This window comes from Ctenocephalides felis, unplaced genomic scaffold, assembly GCF_003426905.1.
Source record: "Ctenocephalides felis isolate EL2017-DRISC unplaced genomic scaffold, ASM342690v1 CF-g0.4_SCAFFOLD_01886, whole genome shotgun sequence".
NCBI lineage: Eukaryota > Metazoa > Arthropoda > Insecta > Siphonaptera > Pulicidae > Ctenocephalides > Ctenocephalides felis.
This window is the reverse complement of record NW_020538040.1, coordinates 47,496,377-47,520,713: the sequence shown is the minus strand read 5'-3', so window position 1 is coordinate 47,520,713 and position 24,337 is coordinate 47,496,377. Positions and strand designations below refer to the sequence as shown.

Sequence of the window (24,337 nt, the reverse complement as noted above, 5' to 3'; positions counted from 1 at the left end):
GTTGAAGAGCAAAATTAATATAATTTTAATATTCATTGTGAAAAAATGTTCAATGACAATTTCACCAATTTAGATGCACACTATAATTTACTTTTTGCTTGTCAAAATATTTTTCATACTAAAGTTTTTTTAAACTGTATTACTACCATGATATTATTCTAATTATGAGTACAGTAAAAATTGTTCCTAATTTTCTATATTTTGGTTCCATAATAATTTCAGTGCGTATCTAATAATTAATCTATTAATATTTTTTTACATAATTATCTTTAGTGTAATAATAATAAGTGATTAGAGCAAGTCTTCAAGTTGACTTAATCATAAAATATTTTTATGTGAATGTTTTCCAATTATTAATACCGATAGCAAAGCGCAGCAAATTCAAAAACTTTAATTCAAGTTTTTATACATCCTTCGACCTGTTATCAAATATACTAAAAGAGATATGCTGTGATATCTCTATATTAAAATCTTATTAATTATTGATTCAAATCTTCAACTTTACACTTTGATTTATTAAAGATATCGTAAATTAATATTAAAACCTTACTTGTTTAGCAATAATAAAAAAATATTTGGGAGGTTAAATAGATGCATTTTGCATCATATACATATTTGATAACTGATTGAACTTTGACCAAGTTAGGTTATTTTAATTATATGAACCTTTACTTAATGAATATCTATTCATAGTACTACTACTTCCATTATTAAAAATTAATAATGTTAATAAATATGTAATAGTTTAGTGCTTTAATAGTTTTAGCCTCTTTTTTTTAAATATAATCTCTAAACATTTTCTTTTCTATTTGATCTAATTATGAAAGGCACACAAAAATATTTTTGGTTCAACGATTCTAAAAAGCAATGCTATACTTATAATTATAGATGTTTTTAGCTTCAAAATATGAATTTATATTACCTTGTACAAGTACATATTTATGCTGTATGAATTACATAATTCTCGGAAATATCTTATATAAAGTAGGAAGCTGAATCGGACTAAATCGAAGTATATGTTTCTTGTGATTTTTTTGTTTACTTATTTTTACCGGCAAAAAATTGTTATACAGAACTAGAATGTGTTATATATATGTTCTAGTATTGTAACTAGTTTCCGGCTAAATTCAATTTTTACTCTATTTTCGTCAGCATATCTAATAAAATATTGAAACATGTCCTAAGACGATCGACAAATGCTAAATTACAAATTTTTGTGGTAAAAAGGACCAGGTGACAAATATTTGAAAAACAGCACAAAATACTCGTTTCGGCAATGATGAATTAGCCGGGAGTTTTACTGAACTTAGTCAGATAGTTGTTTGTTTGACATGTGTTATTTGTTGTGATATAAAGTATGTGGTTTGGTTTTTACAATATATTTGATCAAAGTCAAATTTGACCTTTGTGCCGTATTATTTATTTATCATTTGGTTTATAGATTAAACTAAAATTTTTTCCTGAGATATTATGATGGTTTTTAAGTAATTCGAAGACGCTGTTTACGAAAAGAGTAACAAAATTTGCTAACAGCTCTAGTTTTTGAGATATGCCAATATGCTAATTTTAGCACAAATTACAATAGAAAATACAACATATTTCATTTTATGCCTTCAAATTGTTTTATATGATTTTCGAGCATGGACAAGGCTCAACTGATTTTGTCATAAGCCATCATGTAGATGTCCCATCTTCCTTGATATCGCTCTTCCAAAGTCCTGATGTCTTGGTAGATACTCTCGCCCTGCTCTTCGCTAATATCTCCAAATTTTCTAAAAACAGTTCTGCATAAGAGTGCGGGTGATGAATTGAAATCAAATATATCAGTTTTTAATTCGTCCTCTCTTCTCTTTTAGGATTTTGGAATGGATTTTGCATCCATTACTTGGTAGGCAGGAGATGTTGATATTCTAGGTTGTTCATCATTAGCTTATAACGCTAATCATAAGTAGACCTCAATACCATTGGAGTTGTGTTTTTTTTATATTTTTATTTATTTATTAATAGCAATTAAGATACAATTTATCTTATAAGCTATTGTGACACAAAGGAGAAAAAAAATATATACAATAAAAAAAAAAATAATAATAATGAATAAATAAATACATACATAATAATAATAATAATTATTATTATTATTATAATAAAGAAAAAGAAAAGAAAGAAATAATTAACTAGAGTTCACTCCAATGAGTGAAGCCTAGTGTTTCATTTAAGGTCGCTTGGCCAGCATCTTTCTTTTATCTTTCTTCTTAGTGATGAAGACTCGATTATAGAAGAATGAGCTGGTTGTAGTGGCACTCAATTTTTGAGGGGTAGATCGAGATTCTGTCCTTGATGACATCTGTGACGTATGGAATATCTAAATCTTTATAAACAGCGTGGTTAGTTATGTACCACGGTGCGTTGACTATATATCTTAGTATTTTGTTTTGACATCTTTGCATCATTACTATATTGGGTTTGCTTGCGCATCCCCATAACTCGATACCGTAAGTCCAAACGGGTTTTATGACGCATTTGTATAGCAGTACTTCATTATACAGCGAGAGCTTCGAGTTTCTTCCTATAAGCCTATTGATTTCTTGGGCTTTGAACTTGATTTTTTGAATTTTGACTTAGATGTGTTGCCAAGTGCATGCCCCGGTATTTGACCACATCGGGATTTTTCTAAATGACGGAGGTATTAAAATTATATCATTATTTTTTCTTGTGGATAATACGTAAATCCACTACGCAATTTTTACACATAGCATGAAGAACCCATGTTTTATCTGTATTGGGCAATTTAATTTTAAAGTGTTTGAAATACGATGTCTTTACGCAGTTCGACATAGGTTTCTGGTGTTTGTCAAAAATATATTAACCACAGATGCAACTATCAGAATTATGCACACAACGCCTTAAGAGTCGAAGCCATATCAAAAACAGCAAATAAAACTCTTATTGATTCGTTAAACTGCAATAATCATAGCCGAAATTACTAATTGGGGTAGTTCCCTAAAACTTATTATCCTTGAAATCAGCTTGCAATTCTAAGAGATTAAAAAGTAAAAGTTCCATATTTGTCGCGCAGTGTTATTAAAAGACAAGGAAAATGTATAGTGCAAAATGCATCTATTTAACCGACCATAAATACGCGAATGATTATATTACAGTGATGCCATTAATCTTTCTTCAAATTTATAAATCATTCGCTGTATATTTATTACTATGTTATACACATGTTCCTGTATATATTTTGAAGATCTTTGCGTGTTCTGAGAACGAGATCATGCTGATGAAGAATGGGACTGTTAGTCTAACAAATGAAGGCAATTTCACGGCTGTTTGCCAGCTCGTTCAACAAATTCACTCGCTTTCTCTATTCGAATCACTAATATAATATAATAATCTCGTATCACAAGATACAGCCGGAAAGATGGGAAACGTTTTAGTTAAAATATTTTTATTGCTATTTATTAGTCTATACGCAATTATGCTATAATATTACGGTTATTTAGTCCGCGGGTAAAAAAAGTCCACCGCCGATATCTCAAAAACGAGTGAAGTTAAGAAATTTTTAACAACAATATTTGAAAGTAAAGGAAAAAGATGAATAACCAGTTTTACCTTGATATTTACGACGTCGCTATCGCGAGATAAACGGCTATGTTTAAAAATATACCAAAAGTATTTTCTTTCGTTGTCACTTTTTTTGGTTGTGAGCACTGTTGTTTAGTTTACGACACCTTAACAAAGTTTTGAAGTATACGTCATTTAATTATTGTTATATATTGTTAATCTTAAATTAGATTCAACAGTTTTTTTGATTCAGATAGTTGTTTGTTTGATATGTGTTAAATGTTGTGATATATTTGGTTTGGTTTTTCACAAAATAATTGTTCAATGTCAAATTGGACTTTTATGCTTTGCCCTACCCTACATGAAATTATTGGAAATTATGTGTTTTTATTTATCAACTTTCCTAAGAAGTTTGTTTTTTCGCAAAAAATCCGACCTGCTAATTTTATGTTTTTTCTACGTTGAAGTAATTCTGAATCGTTAGAGACCATAATTGTGAAGTATGTGTGTGTTTATGTGAATAAAATTTCAACGTTTCGTCGACTTTTTCAAAAAAACAGCTACATCTATTTCAGAAATTCAAAAGCTGCTTGAAGAAACTCGATAAGAACTCGCTTTGGTACAGTTTTATGAGACGATCCAACAAATAGTTTTTTTTAGAATTGCCAGAAAAGTGCAGAAATTCAACAGCTAGTCAAAACTATCATTTGTTAATCGTGCTGACTACTTTTTGGTCAAGATCGGTCAGGCCGTTTTTTTGTAATTGAAACGCATTCACTTAGTAATTCATTATTAATCATTTTAATAACTTTGGATATTAATTTAGTTCATTGTCCAAACAAACGTCTTAAAATATTATAGGCCTTCAAAACGTTGTTCAAGTATTAAAATGATACACATCATGTGTATTGGGCGCGTATTCGTTTTTTGTACAACAATCTATAACATTTGAATTATCTCTTGCAAAAAACTACCATGTTTAGTTGTACAAAGAGTAATAAGTAACAGTTTCTGACATTATGAGTTAATACAGAAACTCTTATTGATTTCACAATGATTAGTTGCATCATTTACGTATGTCAGAAGATTTATGCAACTTGCCTAAAGACAAAATGCCACCTATTAATAATCTTAATTAATCTAATTAGAATTAGTATTATTTAGAATGTATAAAAATGAAATTTAAAATTAATTTCACCTATGTATGCCTATTAGTATTTTATTATTAGTTCAGTTATTGAAACTTTCTTGAAATACATGGCATTGTCTTATTTAATACACAACGCCAGAAATGGTTTTATTTGCACATTAAAATCTTGGAATAATTGATTTCAAAACTGTTTATATGCATCATTTCACAAAACCATTAAGGCAGGGCTCAAACAATTGTTGTATACAATATATGTAATTTGCAGTATAATAAAACCTAATTGTTGGTTCGACAATGAAGATCCATATACGTGGCATGTAGGTGCAAGTCGAGTTAATTATTCTTTCTGCTTTCATGGATAATATTTGTTTCGAAGATTGCACTTAATTTAAGGTAATATTAGTCTATTGTGAACAAAGTTGTAAATTCAAGTTGGGATCATACAGCTTTAACTTAATCAATAGTATAGTCTACAACGCTTTTCAGTTAAAATCGTATTAAGAAATATGAAATATGAGTTGTGATGTTACTTGTTAACTATGTCGCTTTTTAGAAGGTGACCCAATGATTAGTCTATCTATATGTAATAGATTTTTATTATTATAATTTTCTCCAATACTGATGATATATTCTTAATTTGATGCGGTGATATCGCGCAAGGATTATTCTCACCTAAGCTAGATCTATATTTTCAAGTGAAAACCAATATTTAATTTTTTGTAGAGTAAGTTATAGTAATGGGCCAAAAACTGAGAATGAATTTTTTGCATTTCTTCACTTTTTGAAGGTTTCTGAAAAAATAGATGTGTGTGTGTTTTTGGGCGCACAGATCTAAAAATGATTCTAAAAGCTTTCTGCTCGTATTGACGAAACGTTTGCTTTTGAGATTTTTTTTTATTTCCAAAAAATATATTTTTTTGAATATCGAAAATAATTCGGATTTTAATTTAATTCTAGCTTAAGTTCTAAAACTCGCATATATACTTCAAATAATTTTAACTTTACAATTCAGTTTATATAATTTTCATAAATAATAGACAATGTTCTTCATTTTAAATTTGATTGATTTGAGTTTATTCACTTTTTTGTAAACATATATAAGTCGCAGTATTTATAATAATCTATTAGACAACATTTAATATTCTTTGAATATTTCATTACGGTACGGGAAGTTCCAGCAATTTGCTTTAAGGCACCATGCCATACACAAGTAGTTGCCTAAAATAAATTATCTTTAATTTGGTAAGACAAGTATTGATTTAGTTTAAAATCAATTTTGTCGAAATTTTATTACATTTATTATAGTTATATAAACTAAAGAGGCCCTTGGAAGATAGTTGACTTTGAAGTGAAATATCAAAATATATTGAAAACAACGTGAAATTAATAATTTCTATAGGGAGCGTCCATTAATCACGTGACTCTTAAAGGAAGGAGGAGTTCGACAAAAAAATCACAAAATATCACGTAGGGGAGGGGGAATTTTGTAAGATATCACGTGTAATTATTTCACCTCAATTTGAAAACAAATCTAAAATTTTCAAAAAATTTCGAAGTACTAAAAAACACGTGATGTGTGGAGTAAAAGGGATGACTTTTAGATATCACCAAGGGGAAGGGGGGATAAAAAAATCCTTATAAATCGTTTACGTGATTAATGGACGCCCCTAGTTTGTATGTACACCAAATAAATAGATCTTAATTTTAATTGATTTGGGAAACCTGACAGTAATTGAATAATAATGAATTGTTGCATATTAATTGTACAGGTAATCCTCGCATAACACGGTACTTCTATAACAAGGGATTAAGAATTGAGACCAGTCCCCCTTTAATTGAACCACGGGTTTGCTATAACACGGTTTGAAAATTGAGTGAAACCCTAATAAAATGCGGCATATAAAAACCTATGAAAATCAAACTTTAGCTAATCTAAAATTAGTAAAATCGCCGTACAATAGCTCAATAAATGTGAAAAAAGTGCAAGAGATAATTTATTATTAAAGCGCCGACGGTCTATCAAAAAAATTCTAGGATTATCTGAATAATATATTTTATATTTCGTAAACAAAGATACTTCAAATAAAATGAGTATAAAAGTTTAATAAAAATAACTAAATGAGTATAAAAGTTTAATAAAGATGAATCTCATTTTACTGGAATCTGGAAAACTGCTCAAAGGATGCGGATATCTTGCAAAAAAGGATCGCATTCAAAAGCACTTATTTGTTAGCTATGATGAAAAAAAATCATATAATTCATGTATTCACTTTTTAAAATGAATTAATATATATATAATAATATTTATTATAAAATCAAAATATGTAGGATATTTAGTACTAGTTTTTTTGTCCCGTATAACACGGATTCGCATAACACGCTAGTTTTTGAAACGTAACTACCGTGTTATACGGGGTAGTATTTAGTTACGATTGGATACGAGATCATTAATAAATTAAGCATAAAAAATGCGATTTCTTACAAAACTTGTAAAATATTCTATAATTTGTAGAAACATAAATACCATTAAGAAATAAGTTAAGTATTAAAAATAACAACTAAATACAAAAACATCAGTTTATAGATAGTATGGAAAAATGTACTCATTTATTTAACATGCGTTTATTTTTATAATATCATATAAACAATTATTTTAAATATAAGTGTAAATATTTATACACAGTTCATGAACAATATTGAGTAATTTTATTAGTTCTATGTATCTCAAAATCGAATGCATCCCGTGTCGTGTTTTGCCAACCGTAATGATCGAAATTTTCAGGAAATGATTAATGTTATTGCTTTTGCATAATAATTCCGTAAAAACTTATATAACGCCTTTAATTGTGATTTCTTCCATATAGATTTCTTAGAGAACAAATAAGTAATTATAACGATGCTAGTATAGAAATAAGTGAAGTTAGCGTATTAAATGATATAATTGCGTTTTCATTATTGGAAGACAAATATACTCATCGACCGAGTTTTTCCGAAGAAAACCCAGTGGTCACGCTCGGCGGCGCCTATCGAATTTTTTATTAGAATAAGAATTGACCACGATAATTATTCATTATTTGCAAACGAGGAGTACGGCACAATTACGTCGTTCGCCGTCAAGCATAGTTGAATTGCTATTGCTACCGTAATTCAGTTAGTGGCATACAGATTTTGCATAAAACTATTGTGCAAGATTACTAATCACGTCCTCTTTCATTGAAAACTCGAGTTTTTCAATTTTTTTGCATGACGTACCTGGATTCGAATTAAGGCAGATGATTGTGGGAAGAAGGAATCATGTTCCAATATATTAGCGATAAAGTTCTAACTAACAAAAACTTAAACCAGAATTAGATTTAATTATCAAACTTATTTATAGAATATATTATTAAATATTTTCTTCAGAATCGAAGAATGTTCAAGTACAAATTGCTCCTAGTTAAACTTCCATTTTTTTCTTTGTTCGAATAGCAATCAGAACTAAAGGGTTTCATAAGCTGTTTTGATGATATTTCCTAACTACGTAGCTTTTCAGAAAGCAACTCAACTGTTGGCCTACCTTTATGCAATATATTTATATTATTACATTTTCTTTGATAGTGATGATTTTTAGTTTGCAGCAATGGAAACATATTCCCACCTATATTTTTAAAAAAATGTGTTCGAAAGTCTTTTCATTTTATTATATTGGCCATGAAGGTGACAACCTTCAGGGCATTAAACTTTACACGTTGCTAACCCTGGTAGAGGGGGTACGGAGTGTTTTAATTGAACTAGTTGTTCACTTCTAAAAGTAAAGCCCGCGAAATAACATGTTTAATAAATAACCAATAAATATATCTTCTTTCATTATAACTTAATAACAAACCAGTGATTGTAATAATAACTGCAGCAAATACATAATATACAAACAAATCAGTGTTTAATACAGTCCACAGCTACAAGGGTTAAATTATAACCCAACAACCTGAATTATCGAAGGAGAGTTTTAATAAATTTCATAAGTACGTAACATAATTACAAAATGATTGAAATCTTTTAGGAAAGAAAACCATAAAATATGTAACAAGACCAGATAAATCAAATGTAGAACTTAGATAGTTGTTAAGATAGTAAATAAACTATGTGGGTAGGGTAGAGCGGGGTTTAAAGGTCCGCTGGTAAAAAGGTCCTCCACCGATATCTTGATAAAAATTAAAATTAAATTTAATAACAATATTTGAAAGTAGAGGGAAAAGGATATATAACCAGTCATCACCTTGATTCTTACGACATTGCTATAGGGAGATAAACGGCATTATTTGAAAATCCATGACAAAAGTATTTTCTTTCCTTGTTAGTTTTCTTGGTTGTGAGCACTGTGGTTTAGTTAACGAGACCTTATATTATTTTTAAGTTTACGTTATTCAATTATTGTTATATATTGTTAATTTTAAATTAGATTCAACAGTTTGTTAGTATAACCTTAATAAAAGCTTACACTGGGGTAGAAAGGACCTTACAGATCCTTAACTAGCAAAGGTATAAACAATAAGAAACTGTGAATAAAAAAGTTAAATAAGTAAAACAAGCAATTTTTCAGCGTCATCTTTGTAAAAAATGTACCCATGAAATTTATATTTTACATTGGTTGAATAATGTAGCTATTACTAAAATCCTTTTAAAATAAAAATAAGATATTGGACCTGTTTGCCCTCTGGCCGCCTATGGAGTAAAAAGCACCAAATGACAAGTTTTTGAAAAACAGCAAATAATACATATTTCTACAATGATTAATTAGCTGGGAGTTTTAATGAATATAGTCAGATAGTTGTTTGTTTGACATGTGTTATTTTTTGTTTAATTCCTAAAATAAATTACAAAGTTACAGTAAAGCAAAACAGAAAGTTTCAGTTATTTATTGTTTACCCGATACTTGGAATTATAAAGTTACATTTTTATAATATTTTATTGTTTTATACATTTCTAGATTATCTACAATTCATTTATTTCCACTTTAATATTAGAACTGTTCGTATAGCTCAATAACAAATTTATTGAACTAAAAAGTCAAATTTTAAATTATAATTTTAAATAAATTGTAATGTTCAATTATTACAAAGAAGATAATCAGAAAACTTGAGTCATTTTGTGAAACCGATATTTGAATGCTAGAATTATATATTTATCATTTCTTTATTACTTTGTACATTTCGCTTTCTAACCTAGTCCACAACTCATTCAATATCATTTCATTTTTATCACAATCTTTTTCCATCTCGACCAACTCTTCATTTTGCTTAGTTAATAACTCGAAAAATTTTGATGGTTTCGGGCTGCCTCCCTTACTAGAAAATTCTTCATATTGATTGTAGCAAGTACAAACAGTATCAACCTCTTTTCTTGTACTTTCAACGTTGTTAGCGAATTCCTGCGCAACAAAATCCATGTTGGAAGCAAGTAAAATTATTAATCAGCTTTGCGAACCTCTCCACACTATATTTAAAAATTATAATACACTATAGTTTATAATTGAACACAATCAAATATCACATTAAATTGTTTATCATTTTCTATCAATCGTTTGTTGGAAGCGTAATAGAAAGTATGAAGATGATTAACGTGGGTGCAAAAAGTAAATGTTTGTCGATGACGACAAAAAAACTTCATTTGTGTTTTGATATTAAAGCTGGAAAGTGAAATTGACATACATTTTAAATTTAAAATATATGCATTTAAACATTTGTTTGTTACCATGCTCTGTTCATGCCACGTTCTCACACTAATTTTGTATTAATTGTTTTAGATAAACATTATTAATAATCGGCTTAATTTTGTATTTAAAAATTATTGAATTTTTTTTTCACGAATCAATATCAATTGCGTTTCAGACTTGAATAAATGTAAATAAAATTTGATAGCGTTTATAAAAATAAACCATGTTTGGTTTATGTCATTTTAATTTGAGAAGTTTAATGATACCGCGAAAAATTTTGAATATTTATTTTGTAAAATTTTGATTTAATTGTTTTTATTGTGTTTATAAAACATTTGAACATATCAGCACACTGTAATATTGGAGGTTTTGTCATCAAATATACATACATAATAGATATAGGAATATGATTATTAATCAAAACTTCAGATAGTAGTTTTAAAAGTACATAGTTTTATATGATATAATACAAGTTGTATGAAAAACAGAACCAAATATTGCCAACATTAAAATATATGAAATATTTATAGCTTAATATAATATATTATATTTGGATATCAGTAACTAGAAGCATTCTCAATTTAGCTAATTTATTTATACAGTATATATTGCAGATAAAAGTAGTAAATATATATATATATATATATATATATATATATATATATATATATATATATATATATATATATATATATATAATTTTTTACCGTGAGAACTTTTTGTATTTATGGCTGAATTCTGATAAACTAATCATATTTATGTAAATCAAATTATATTAGAATTTCTCTATCATTTTCTCACAGATATGTACAGTATTTCAAATCCATATAATCGTTCAAGTTGCAATACTTTGAACTAATGTATTTTTTGAAAATGCAATTAAAAACATTTTAAACTAATGTACTTCCGCAGTACTTAAATTCACTTTTTTATTTGTACAATTTTAACAGTCGAATAAATTGAATATTTAATTTATAATTATTTTATTCGTTTACTTTCATATAATTTCTTTTCAATATCCGGACGTCAATCGGCGTGTCGATTAAATATCAATAACTTGCTGCGATGTAATTATTAGTCAATTATCTTCTGGATAATTTTAATTATATAATTGTTTGTTTTTAATTAATAAAATTAAAATTTAAAATTATTTATTAAATTTTATTAATATAATATAATATAAATTCAGTATAGATGTTTTTGTTATTTGTTTTCGCGCGATATTTCAGATTCGACATTTAAATAAAAACTAATTTTCTATTAAAATTGTTGATATTGCCAAATTTGCACGCTACAGCAACAAATTTGTTAATTTTTCTATAAAGCAACACCATACTTTTATGGTGTTGATAATACAAATATCATTAATAACTGAATTGAAATAAGTGGTTTACAGAACAAATATTTACATTGATCTGACAAGAAGACATAATAATATGTATCAAACAAAAGGAAGGAAAGTTTCTAACAACCTTGAAAATGATCATTATCATAAAAGCTGTTATGTCGTTTTTGAATGCCGTCGGTTCGTGCGAAAGGTTATGGACTAAGATGAAAATTGGTACGAAGACTTTTTATTTGGAGAAAGTCGTAAAGCGATGTATAATTTAGATGATATATCGAATATATTGCTGATTATGCATATGCGCTCATTCAAACATAGGCGTGTAATCATATTTGTCATTTCACATTTCCGACAATGAGTACAGCTTTATTATATTTCTTGAATAAAATTTGATAGAAGATATGATTCCATCTATTTAAAAAATTATGTCAAAACTATGTATTTATTATCAAGTACAAACACATTTCAAAAACAAAATTATTAAACAATGTTATTATCAAGAAAACTTATGTATTTTTCCTTACGCTAATTAAAATTCTATGTGCGACAACTTTCATATGATACGCAACGATATGCACTAGATAGAAAATCTAGAATCACGTTCTGAAGCGACTGGATGCATTTTATGCAACATAATTATTTCAAATATCTAATTCGTGTATCAGGTCACAAGAAATAAAAATGTGCCGGATTTTCTTTCTATGGTGAATATTTATAGTTTTACTTACTGTTTTCCTTATTTCTCTTTACAGTTTGTGCAACAAAATTTTGTGGATCCGACGCGACAGCTGTCTACGACGCAACAGGGTCATATTTTGAGCGATATACAACAACACCAACATAGATTCGCGCAACATCAACAATTACAACAGCAGGCGAAACCATTGCATCAACAGTTGCCAGGTTTGCAGCCCGTTAATCAACAACTATCATTGCCTCAACAAAGTCGTTCTATACCAGGATCACCCATTCAAATCACCCCATCGCAACAGGTAGTATTTCCGTCAGCTCCCAGTCAGTATTTGCACGACCAACAAAGTCAAAACAGTTTCCGTGCTAGTGTGCCACTGACACAAAATCAAGTGCACCAACATCATACACAAACTGCATTTACCCCAAACTATATTCAGCAGCAACAGTTATTACAACAACAACGTCAGCATCAACAGCCGCAACCGATACAACAAACAAGACCATTGCCGCCGATTCAACAACCTCATCATATTCCACAAATTCAACAACAATACCAGCATATAAATCAGCAGCAACAATATCAAATTCAGCAGCAATCGAAACAAATTATTCCAACTCAAGCTCAGCCTCATATACCACAACAAATATTATCATCGCAAATTCCACAGTTACCATCACTTTCTCCGCAGATTCCGTCTCAAATTCCATCTCAAATTCCAACTCAAGTACCATCCCAAGTTCCTTCAACTCAATCGCAAGGTTTGCTTAGCCAACCGACTCTACGATATCACCCAACATCTGATTCAGTATTCACGCCAGATCAAAATTTGCAATTTCAGCAACAGCAATTTATTGAAAATCAAAGACAACAACAAAGAGCCAAAGAATTAAGAGAAAAGCAATTAATAATAAAAAAACACGAGGAATTTGTGGCCAAGCAACAACAAAAGCAGCTGCAAAAAGTACAACAACTTCATCAAGAATTTGTAGAGAAAGAGTTGAAAAAGCAAGCTCCATTGTATCAAACACAATATCCCGAATTTGTTGAGCCCACAATTTCCCAGTCAAATTTAAAAAGCAAACCTGTTCAAACATCTCATGATTTAGAAGCATTCCAAAAAGCATTGAAAATTTATAATGATTTACATCCCACCACAACAACTACTACCACTACTACTACAACAACAACCACCACAACGCCACCCCCACCTACAACTGTGAGAACTAGGCCACCGAAAATAACTAGAGCTCCCAAACAACAACGTGCATCACCTTCTTCAATATCTTCCCGTGGAAAACTCAGGGAACAAGCTGACGATCCTGATGTATTTATGGAAAGTCAACAACGAAAGCAAATTTACTCTCAAATCAGACATACTGTGCAACAAGATACAAGCAAGGAATCCACCGAAAGAGTTATTAAGCAAAAAGTACCGAAGTTATATGAACGAGAAGATCTCTTGAAGCAATTAAAGTTGGCTATAGGGGACAATCCCACTGATAGCTTGAAACCGACTGAAGTAGTTTTACCAAACGGTCAACGTGTACAAGTAATACCTACGACTGATCCAAAATTAGTTCAAGGTGCTATACCTCTTTCAACAGATATTACAAAAATTAAAACAACACAACCGAGCACTACAGCTAAGCCAAGCAGAGAAATTTTCGAAGAGTTAACAAAGGGTGTATTGCCTCCAGGTGCTGAATATCAAGTTATTCATCAAAGCGGCGATGGTAAATTGGAAGAAGTCGGTGCCTTGCCACAAAATATTCCAAATAAAAAACCCGTGACATTTGTTGTTTTGGAGGAACAAGAAGACGGATCGTTTAAAGTACAAGGTGTTCGAGGAAATGGAGATAAAAAAGAATTAACTTCAGGCCCCGAATATGAAGCAGTTCTCCAAAGGATAAAAGACGGTGAAATTAAGTTACCAGAAGGTGCTAAGCCTCTGACAACGACGACTACAACGACCACGACAACAACGGTTAAACCAACAACTTATCGTAATAGATTCTCCATATCAACTAGAAGGCCCGAACATGTTACTTATCGTAAATATGAAACTGACAGCACGTCCGCCTCTCACAGAGAGCCAATTTTCAGGCCTAATCCAACGATAGTGTCAACTACAACTAACAATACACCAGCACGTAAGGTATTTCTGCCAACCGCTCCATCTGCAGACCCTTCACCGTACTCAACATTACCAAGCGTCCAATCCACAGCAAATTCACCTCATTATTATGATGTTGTAAGTGGCATATCAAGCACAATTTTACCACCCACCACTAGACCAAGGGTCACTCCATCATCAGAGCAATATGTAAGACCTAGTGAAAGCTCAACGCATAAATCATATTCACATAGAATTCCAGAATTAACAGAAGTTCTCAAAAATGAAGGATTATTTGCAATGTCAAGATACCTGAAGCAATCAGGATTGGATACTATTTTAAACGAAACTGGTCCGTATACAGTATTTGCGCCGACGGATAAAGCGTTCAGGAACCTATTAGTACAACTTGGCGGTCCAGAAAAAGCTGAAGAAAAGTTCAAGAGCAATCCTAGACTACTCAGTGGAGTAAGTTTAGTTTAAATATATTATGAAAGATAGGATTTGATATGTTATATATAATGGTAATAACAATGTTAAATTTGTTATTTTAGCTGCTGTTGCATCATATCATTCCTGGTGCATTTGAGATTGAATCATTGCAAGACGAAATGACTGGAGTTTCTTTAGCTGGCACCCAACTTCGAGTCAATCAATATCCAATGCATGACAATGAGTGGAACGATGTTAAGGTGAGAGTGATTTCAGACATAAAATATTTTGTATACAAGAAAAATTTTATCATCACTTGAGTTTTTCTGTTTGATAATAGGTTACCACAATCAACGGCGCGAAAATAGTTGCTGAAAAACAGGATATTGGTATACCTCAAGGCATTGCCCATGCTTTAGATCAAGTCATGTTCCCTCTACCAGTAGGTGATATAATGCAAACCTTACAAACTGACAGGGAACAAAGGTTTACACATTTCATTAGGGCATTGTACGCGAGTGGCCTGGCGGAAATGCTGTCAGGTAGTTCCCAAATTTATTAGAATGATATTAATTATATTTAAATAAATTCATAGTCGATATTTATTTGAATAGTCAGATTTAATTATGATTAAACATTGAAAGATTTTTAACATAATCCGCATGTATTTTACGATTGAATTTTAAATTACATTCTATATGTTAAGTTCCTGAAATTGAAAGAACGACTGAAATGATACAGTTTGTTTAAAAAGCTTTCTATTATTATTATTAATGCGCAAAGTCCAATGTGCATGATTGATAACCAAAGGCACTAACCAAATTTTTTTTCTGTTATATTGTAAATACGTTTATTATTTTTAGTACTTTTTTATTTTTTTGAACATCAATCTGAACTATAAATTTCTATATTTTTTATATTAGATTTTTTATCTAATACTGTTGATCCAATAACAATTAGGCAATGCTCTCGAAAGGCTATTTTTAATGTCAAATGTTAGACTGCAATCTCAAGTGACAATCTGATATCACTACTGATTGATATTACTCTGTCCGAGATGGTTATTGGAATATGATCCGGAATTTTATTCCCATGATTATTTCTTTAACATTGAAAAATAGGTGTGTCATAATCTAGATTTTTCGTACTACATATTTATCATAGTGTGCTATAAATATTGACAATGTGATCTCCTATGTACATGCTTAGACTCTACGACATTTATGAGCCACTACTCTTGTTCTTGTAACAAAAGTTGATAGTGTAGTCAGTAAATATATTCTGCTCCAATGTCTATAAAGTAATCATATAAAAATATTTTTTAACTCTTTAAATTGGATATATCAATATAAAACTATATAAATATTATTTTTAAGAGTTACTTTAAATATTATTTTAAATATTTTATTGTAAGTGTAAGTCATAATATTTTTAAAAAATAATAAAATGTAATTATAAGTCACTTTGAAAATAGCTATATAATCTATTTTTAACAATTTTCGATTTCAAATAATGTGAAATAATATGAAAGATGTAATCATGAAGAACTAATGATATTTGGAAATCCGCTTAAAAACTTTAAAGGAACCGGCTGAATTTACTCCACTAAGAATTATAACAGTAGAATTTATGCATTTGGAACGAATGCAGTCTGTTTTTTATATCCGATGGACAGTAACAACTATCCAGGTCATTTATGCGCAGACTTGTTGCTGAGGTTTTACTTTCAATTTTATCCGGATTGCATTCAACCAACATTAATGACTTGTTTCCACGTCCAAAAAATTATTATCAATATAAGTCAGAAATGGTAACTTTAATTTCTCGAAAATAAACTATTATTCCTAGCTAATTAGTATTTGTCAGATATCTAATTTTGATTTTTATTGAGATCATAAGAATTGTAAGCGAATTAAATTTCATCTTTGTTTATCGATACATTTTATTTATTTTGTTCCAATTATAAAGCTCTATCATTTGCATTTCTCTAAGGAAAATCTATTTTGATATTGTGCTATGAAATATAGAGAAAATTTCATTTATTATATTCAGAACACGTTTGGCAGAGCGTACAAACAATACTAATAAAACCGTTTAATGGGTTTATTTTCCTAAATTATTACAAATCCATGTATCATAAAAATATTCTGATTCTATCTATATTTATGCAACTAGTCCAACAACCGGTATTGCAACATGACCGACTGCGATGTTCCATGAAATTTATTATATTAATCTAGTCGCATTTTCAAATTGTGCAATATTTCTAATAATAGCGTGAGAATATTTTCATATGTGTTATTTTCATTTGAAAGATGTATCCTTCATCAATCAAGACTGCCAATCTGTCATAGCAATATTGAGATCTGAAAAATTTACTGTTTTACATACATACACACAAACAAGATTTATTTACTATAAATAAAGTGTATTTTTATATGTATGATATATAAATATATATATATATATATATACATATATATATATATATATGTATATATACATATACATACATACATATTTGTGCGCTTTTCAGGATTATAATTAATATTTGTGTGTCATGTTCTCATAAGGTTCATGCAAGATTAGATTACATAGAAATTTTCACTGAAATCTCTTGTCAGATTCTTACTGCATTTTGTTAGATTCTTGCCGGCACATTTTCAGATTCTTATTAGATTCGAACAAAATGCTTGTTAGTTTCTTATAAGATTTTCACCACATTTTCGTTAGATCCATTATGAGTTTTTTCCAAAATTCCCCAATTTTTTGGCTGAACCTTTAGACTCTCTTATCAAGATATTCAATGTATTTTGATTTCTTAATTCGCACAATCCATTCGAGAAATGGTAATAAAATACTAGTTTTCCTCTATTTCTATTAGTCATTATTAACACGCTATAAGGCTATAGAAACATGATTAAAGATGTCAAATAGTGAAGAAAAAATGTGACAAACAGTGAATAATCATGCCCTCTATAATTATATCTTTACGTTATTGATGTTCTTTTATTTTCGAAATAAAATTTAGTTAGTATATATTTTTCATGACTAATTCTCCTTTTGTGGAATAAATAAATTATTAATGTTTGAGGACCCCCCGTAGCTACGCCCCTGATAATTATTGAATCAATAAATGAATATTTATTACAATGAAAAATCTTGTTTGTTAGTTTCATCTTGTGTGTACAAATCATTATACTGATATTTTTTATTTATTAATTTAGAATTGATTTTTACACAATAGCCATTTAATATATCCAAATTATCTAAGTTTTACAAATTGATGTAAATCCATATAATTATATTTTCAATTATAAATTACTAAGCATAATAGAAAATATTATTTTTCTTACTTTGTGCAATATGATATAATGTTTTTCTATAATTTTTTATACACTATCATTCTATGCTCTAAGGAACTCGTGGAGCTTTCTCGCCATGATCACAAATCTCATTGCCTATTATTTTAAATAAATGGCTTTGGAAATTTCCATGATTGCACCTCTTACTGTAAAATGGAAAAACCATGGTAAATATCTATCTGATTTCTGGACGTTCTTGAATTTTTTACATAGATATTTATTTACAACCATAAATGCCAAGAACATTACTAGTCTACAGCTTTTCCTAAATATTAGCACCTGGTGTCTTATATCGCATATTTTTAATCATTTATTAGTTCGAAAATAGCAAGTCTCTGAATGATTTCAATAAATTTCCATACTTGATCGTTAAACTTAATAAAGATGCGTTCCAGATTTAGCTCTTACAAGTTACGATACTGATATCGTTTTATTATCACATAAAATATAACGATTACCATCGACACTCATGCAGAAAATGTTCATGTAAATCGTCTTGTAAAGGTCTTAGATAAATGATATAAAACAGTCATTTTATTCGTGATGTATATAACGTCTCATTTTATGATTGGTTTCAAATCACTTATAAATTATAGTTGGTAATCGCTTGTTTATTTATTATATTTTGAAATATTCGCATTGGCGAAAGATATAAATAATTAATAATTAATAATTTATCAGTGTTGGAACACATTTGTATGTAAACTAACTAAAGGAAAACGAAACTAAAAGACATAATACTTTTCATTGAATTACCGTACCCCACCGTGATTTTAACTAGGTGCAAGTGGCAGTATGCCTTAATTCAAGATACGCAAACTTTCTTAAATATGTAAATAATTGCCTTTAAGAAATAAATATAATTTTTTGTGAGTCAATTGTAAGTATGGAGAATTCTGTAGGCATGAAAAAGTGAGATACTTATGCAAATTATTTAATTTTGTACAAATAACTATAACATGTTGTTATAGTTTAAATATTACATTATATTTTCATAATTGATTTTTGTAATTAAACCTCTTTTTGTAGGCTGCTAATATTATGTATTGTAATTACGACCAGGAACTCTATCATTAAAAACGCCAAAAAGTTTTATAACAATCATATTACAATTTGCCATTAACTAACCAGCACAATTCCCAAATAATTTTTTTTAAATAGTTTTTAAAATTTAAAAGTTGATTCAAATTTTTTTACAAAAACTCGGATGAAAATGTATGCGCTTTTTCAACTTTTAAAAGGGGTAGGGCGAGGCCCAAAGGTCCACTTTGACTTTGAGCAATTATATTATGAATACCAAACTAATTATATCACAACAAATAACACATATCAAACAAATAACTATCTGACTATGTTCAGTCCAAATCCCAGCTAATTCATCACTGTAGAAATATGGTTTTTTATTTGCTGTTTTTCATACATTGTTACCTGGTGTCTTTTACACCATGAGTGGGGTAAATTGGGACGGCCAAGGGGCAAACAGGTACAATACCTTATTTTAGTTTCAAAGAAGTTTTTTAAAATAATAGCTACATTATCCAACCAATGCAAAATATAAATTAATGGGTGCAATTTTTACGGATATAACACTGAAAATCAATCAATCAATTCAATCAATTGTCAGGAATATTCATCAGCAGAGTTGGAATAACTATTTACTATTTAATTTATCTATTTTAAAATTGCCTTTTTTAACTTAATTTATTTTTTTATTTGCTTTTTTTATTTTGTACATCTTTTCCAGGGTTCAGTTGGTCCTGTAAATAATCTTGAAAGTCAATCGTCAGAAATATTCATCAGCAGAGTTGGAATAACTATTTATTTAATTTATCTCTTTTAAAATTGCTTTTTTAACTTAATTAACGTTTTTATTTGCTTTTTTTTATTTTTTACATCTTTTCCAGAGGTTCAGTTCGTCCTTTTTGTCCTACCCTCGTGTAAGCTTTAATAGAGGTTATATAAAAAAACTGTTAAGTCTAACCTTATACTTCATATAAAACAATTAAATAACGTATTCTTAAAAATTACATTAAGGTCTCGTGGATCAGTGCTCACAACCAAGACAAATAAAAACGGAAGAAAATAGTTTTATTATAGATTTTCAAACATTGCAGTTTTTGTCGTGATGCATACATTTTATTCCCCCTACTTTCAAATATTGTTGTCAAAAGTTTTTTAATTTTACTGGTTTTTGAGATACCGGTGAAGGACTTTTTTACCCGCGTACCTTTAAGCCTCGCTCGACCTTATTGCTTCCCTTTTGGTAACTTAGAAATTTAAATATTGATGTTTTAATTTTTTTATATAATACTAGCAAACCCAGCGAACTCCGTTTCCGTTGAAATTTTTTTTCAATTTTCTTTGCTATAAACCTCACGGAGTCCGAGACCTTTCCAACGAATGCAAAATTGTCGAAATCGGTTTGTGCGTTCTGGAGTTATATCGTCAGGAAGGAAACCCCGACTTATTTTTATATAATAGACTATATACTACAGAGTTCGATGATTTATTTTACTATTTTTCAAGCATCTTTTAATTTCAATATTTTTTCATTAGGTACAAAGACGTACACGGTGTTTGCACCAACTGATTCGGCGTTCACGTCAGCATTGGAACCAGATGAAATCCAAAGGATAGTCACTGATCCCACGGAAGCCAGAGATCTGGTAACCCGGCACATTTCCTCATCGGCGCTTTTCAGTTCCGGAATGAGGTACTACCAAGTCCGGGACAGTTTGGCGGAAGGAAGGGCCATTACGCTCCAAAGAAACGGCGGTGAGTTAAAGATTCCAATTGATTTAATACCAAAGTATAATTTAGATTTGTAAAATTAACTAAATACTACATATTTTTATATATTAAGGAAATATGTACCATTTTTTTTTATTTATTTCTTATAACCAATCTGAACCTTGGATTCAATGAGGTTATTTGCTGACGGGTACAGGGCTTATAGAAATTCCTTCAGTGGGGAATTTTCTTACATTAATATATTGATTGTTAATTTATTAAATCTTGCGGCCACTTTCTTCTTAATCTTCTCATAGGTACATATTTTAGTAGGTCTTTATTAGAGTGTTTGGATGGTATGCGCTCTTTTGATGATATACCAATTTTAAAACAATTTTTTTAACATCCCATAGTATAAATTTTAGTATCGCAAAAAATCAAAAATGAAAAATTTTATATCTATTTACGTGTCAGTGGTTTTTGAACGTTTTGGCATACCTTAGAAAAAAATGGATGTATGTGTGTGTGTGTGTGCGGATACAAATTTTTATCAACGATTTCGGGAATAAGGATCAACTACTTTGAATGATTTAAAAACAGTCGATTCATATTAATAAGGAGACGTGCTGGTTAGTTTTAGGATGAAGCAGGTGTGCAGCCCTTGCGAAGATACAGGGCAAATATGCCAAAAATGTTAACTCAGTTTTTGAGAGATCGGAGCGTCCGATTTCAATGATTACAAAAACAATTTACTTGTACTGGCAAAATGAAAAAAATGATTAAGTTTTTGGAAAGGCAGGTTTAGCGGTTTCGATGATCGAGTAATAAAAGTGAAAAAATGCCACTTGAAGGCCACTTGAAGCATTAATTTGCTTTGAAGGCACGATGCCTTGCACTACTATTTTTTGAGCAATATATATCCATATCTCAGTAGTAGTATATCCATATCTACTATTTCATATATATCCATATCTCAGACAGACAAGGGTGCCTGATATAAGAGATTATGGATTGCTTTTTACATTTATGCCTATACATATATATTTATCTATTTCATATTACTACATTTTAAAATATCACATTTATATAAGAAATTAAGTGTAAGAGTCATATTTAACTAATAAGGTCAATCTTGTTTATATTTGGTATAGTTTTCTAATTCTGTTTTAAATTTGAGTTTAAGTTGATATCAAGTTGGTTTTATAACAGGTATTAGCTGAGAAAATAATCGTGTTAATTGCACTTTCAAAATCTGATCTTGATTATAGAATCAACATCATGTTATAAGGATTTTTTGCAACATTTTTTTAATTCCGCCCACAATGCAAGCTGTTAAAATATTGTATTCCTGAATAATTATTGAAATGATGTCTTACAGTGAATATGAATGTTCAGTGTTAAAATGATTCATTAGCGTAGTTATTCTATGAAGAAATTGCACAAAATGTTTATATATTATATTTCCAAATATATGCTCGTAATTTGCTAAGTTGCGAATTATGGCGGTTTTAGATTTATTTCTCACCAATCAGATTTATCTTATTATCTTCTCATCAACTAGATTTATTTCTCATCAATCATGTTAATAATATACTGGGTCACATTTAATATATAATAAACTTAATCATAAAATATGTATATATATAAATATATATATATATATATATATATATATATACATTATATTCATATTATTATTAACTTGCATATCAGCCCGCAGCATACAATATTCTGCTAGTTACGACCTATATATCGAAATTTCAATTTCAATTCATCATTAATATTACAGCAATGCAATTAATTATTGGATACATGAAAAATCTTAATTGTAAGTGTTATGGACGTAACGCATTCTATTTCATTCGATTATTTAATTGAAAATAATTATTTATAATTATCGTGGATCTTCCCATCATCGATTGTCAATATCGATATCGATGAATTAATGATTGTAGTGTATCAGCACGTTTGTATATATATATATATATATATATATATATATATATATATACATATATATATATATATATATATATATAATATATATGTATGCATGGGTGTGTGTATAGAATCTTATAAAATGCTCCGAATGCCGTGGGATTTTCCATTATCAGGGCAACAAAGAAATTACTTATTATACCAATGGAAAACTATCTTTGCGAAATAAAAAAGTGATAGAAATTTGATTAAATTTGTTGAAAAAAAAACAATCAGCCCGTGTTTTAGAGGTAGTGTAGAGCGGGGCTTAAAGGTCCGCGGGGCTTAAAGTCTACCACCAATATCTCAAAAATCAGTGAAGTTAGGAATTTGTTAACAACAATATTTGAAAGTAGAAGAAAAAATATTTATAACCAGACATCACATTGATTTTAACGATGTGGCTATAAGGGAACAAATGGCAATGTTTGATCTATAACAAACATATTTTCTTGTGTTGTTAGTTTTTTGGTGCTCACACTGCTGTTTAGTTCACAAGATCTCAATATAATTTTTAAGTATACGTTATTTAATTATTTTATAAAATGTGTTGTTAATTTTAAGTTAGTTTCATCAGTTTTTTTTATATAAAACCCCCGGGTGAGGTAAACAGGACCATCTGAGTCTTTACTAAAAATCAACAAATAAAAAAGTAAATTAAGTTAAAAAAAGCAATTTTAAAGCGATATATTAAATAAATAATTATTCCAAATCTCCTGAAGAATCAAGATAATCAGAAAATTTTCTCTGTTAAAATGCATCCATAAAATTTATATTTATACTTTTTATTGCGATACAAATAAAGAGATTTGCAGTTGTTGAAATCTTCGCTTTATACTTACTTTCTTATATAAGGCATCAGGTTGTAATAGTAAAAATAAATTTAGGCTATTTTTGAATCAAGTAATAATGTATTCTGACATTAGCAATATTCCATATACGATTACGTTTATGGAATATTACCATAAAAGTACGTACGGAATCCGTTTACTATCTTATCTTCTTGCCGCTCGTTGATGATATAGCAATTCGATCTAAATAATCTTCTGTAATTTTATTGATATTTCTAAACCGGTATTTATCTTTTATCGTGTGGGTTGCATAATTCTATTAAACTACCATTCTTCGGCTGCTACTTTCAAATGGAACCCCTTCACTGATATCTCACCGAGACCATAATGTATACATGCGAATACATTGCCTATAGTTTATCAACCGATTATTATCTTTTTAGAATGTGCACGCTCGGTCCGCGGTGCGCACCCGCGACGTCCA

General features: G+C 29.4%; 1 protein-coding gene across 1 annotated transcript in view; it reads left to right on the top strand.

Moving 5' to 3' along the window:
- The window catches only part of LOC113375024, a 50,963-nt gene that overhangs the window by 17,174 nt on the left and 9,452 nt on the right, over positions 1–24,337 (top strand). Inside the window, exons 2-6 of the mRNA XM_026614978.1 lie at positions 12,504–13,708; positions 13,787–15,026; positions 15,113–15,250; positions 15,331–15,532; positions 20,912–21,130. Coding sequence (XP_026470763.1) covers positions 12,504–13,708; positions 13,787–15,026; positions 15,113–15,250; positions 15,331–15,532; positions 20,912–21,130 — 3,004 coding nt within the window. The remainder of the gene's footprint in view (positions 1–12,503; positions 13,709–13,786; positions 15,027–15,112; positions 15,251–15,330; positions 15,533–20,911; positions 21,131–24,337) is intronic.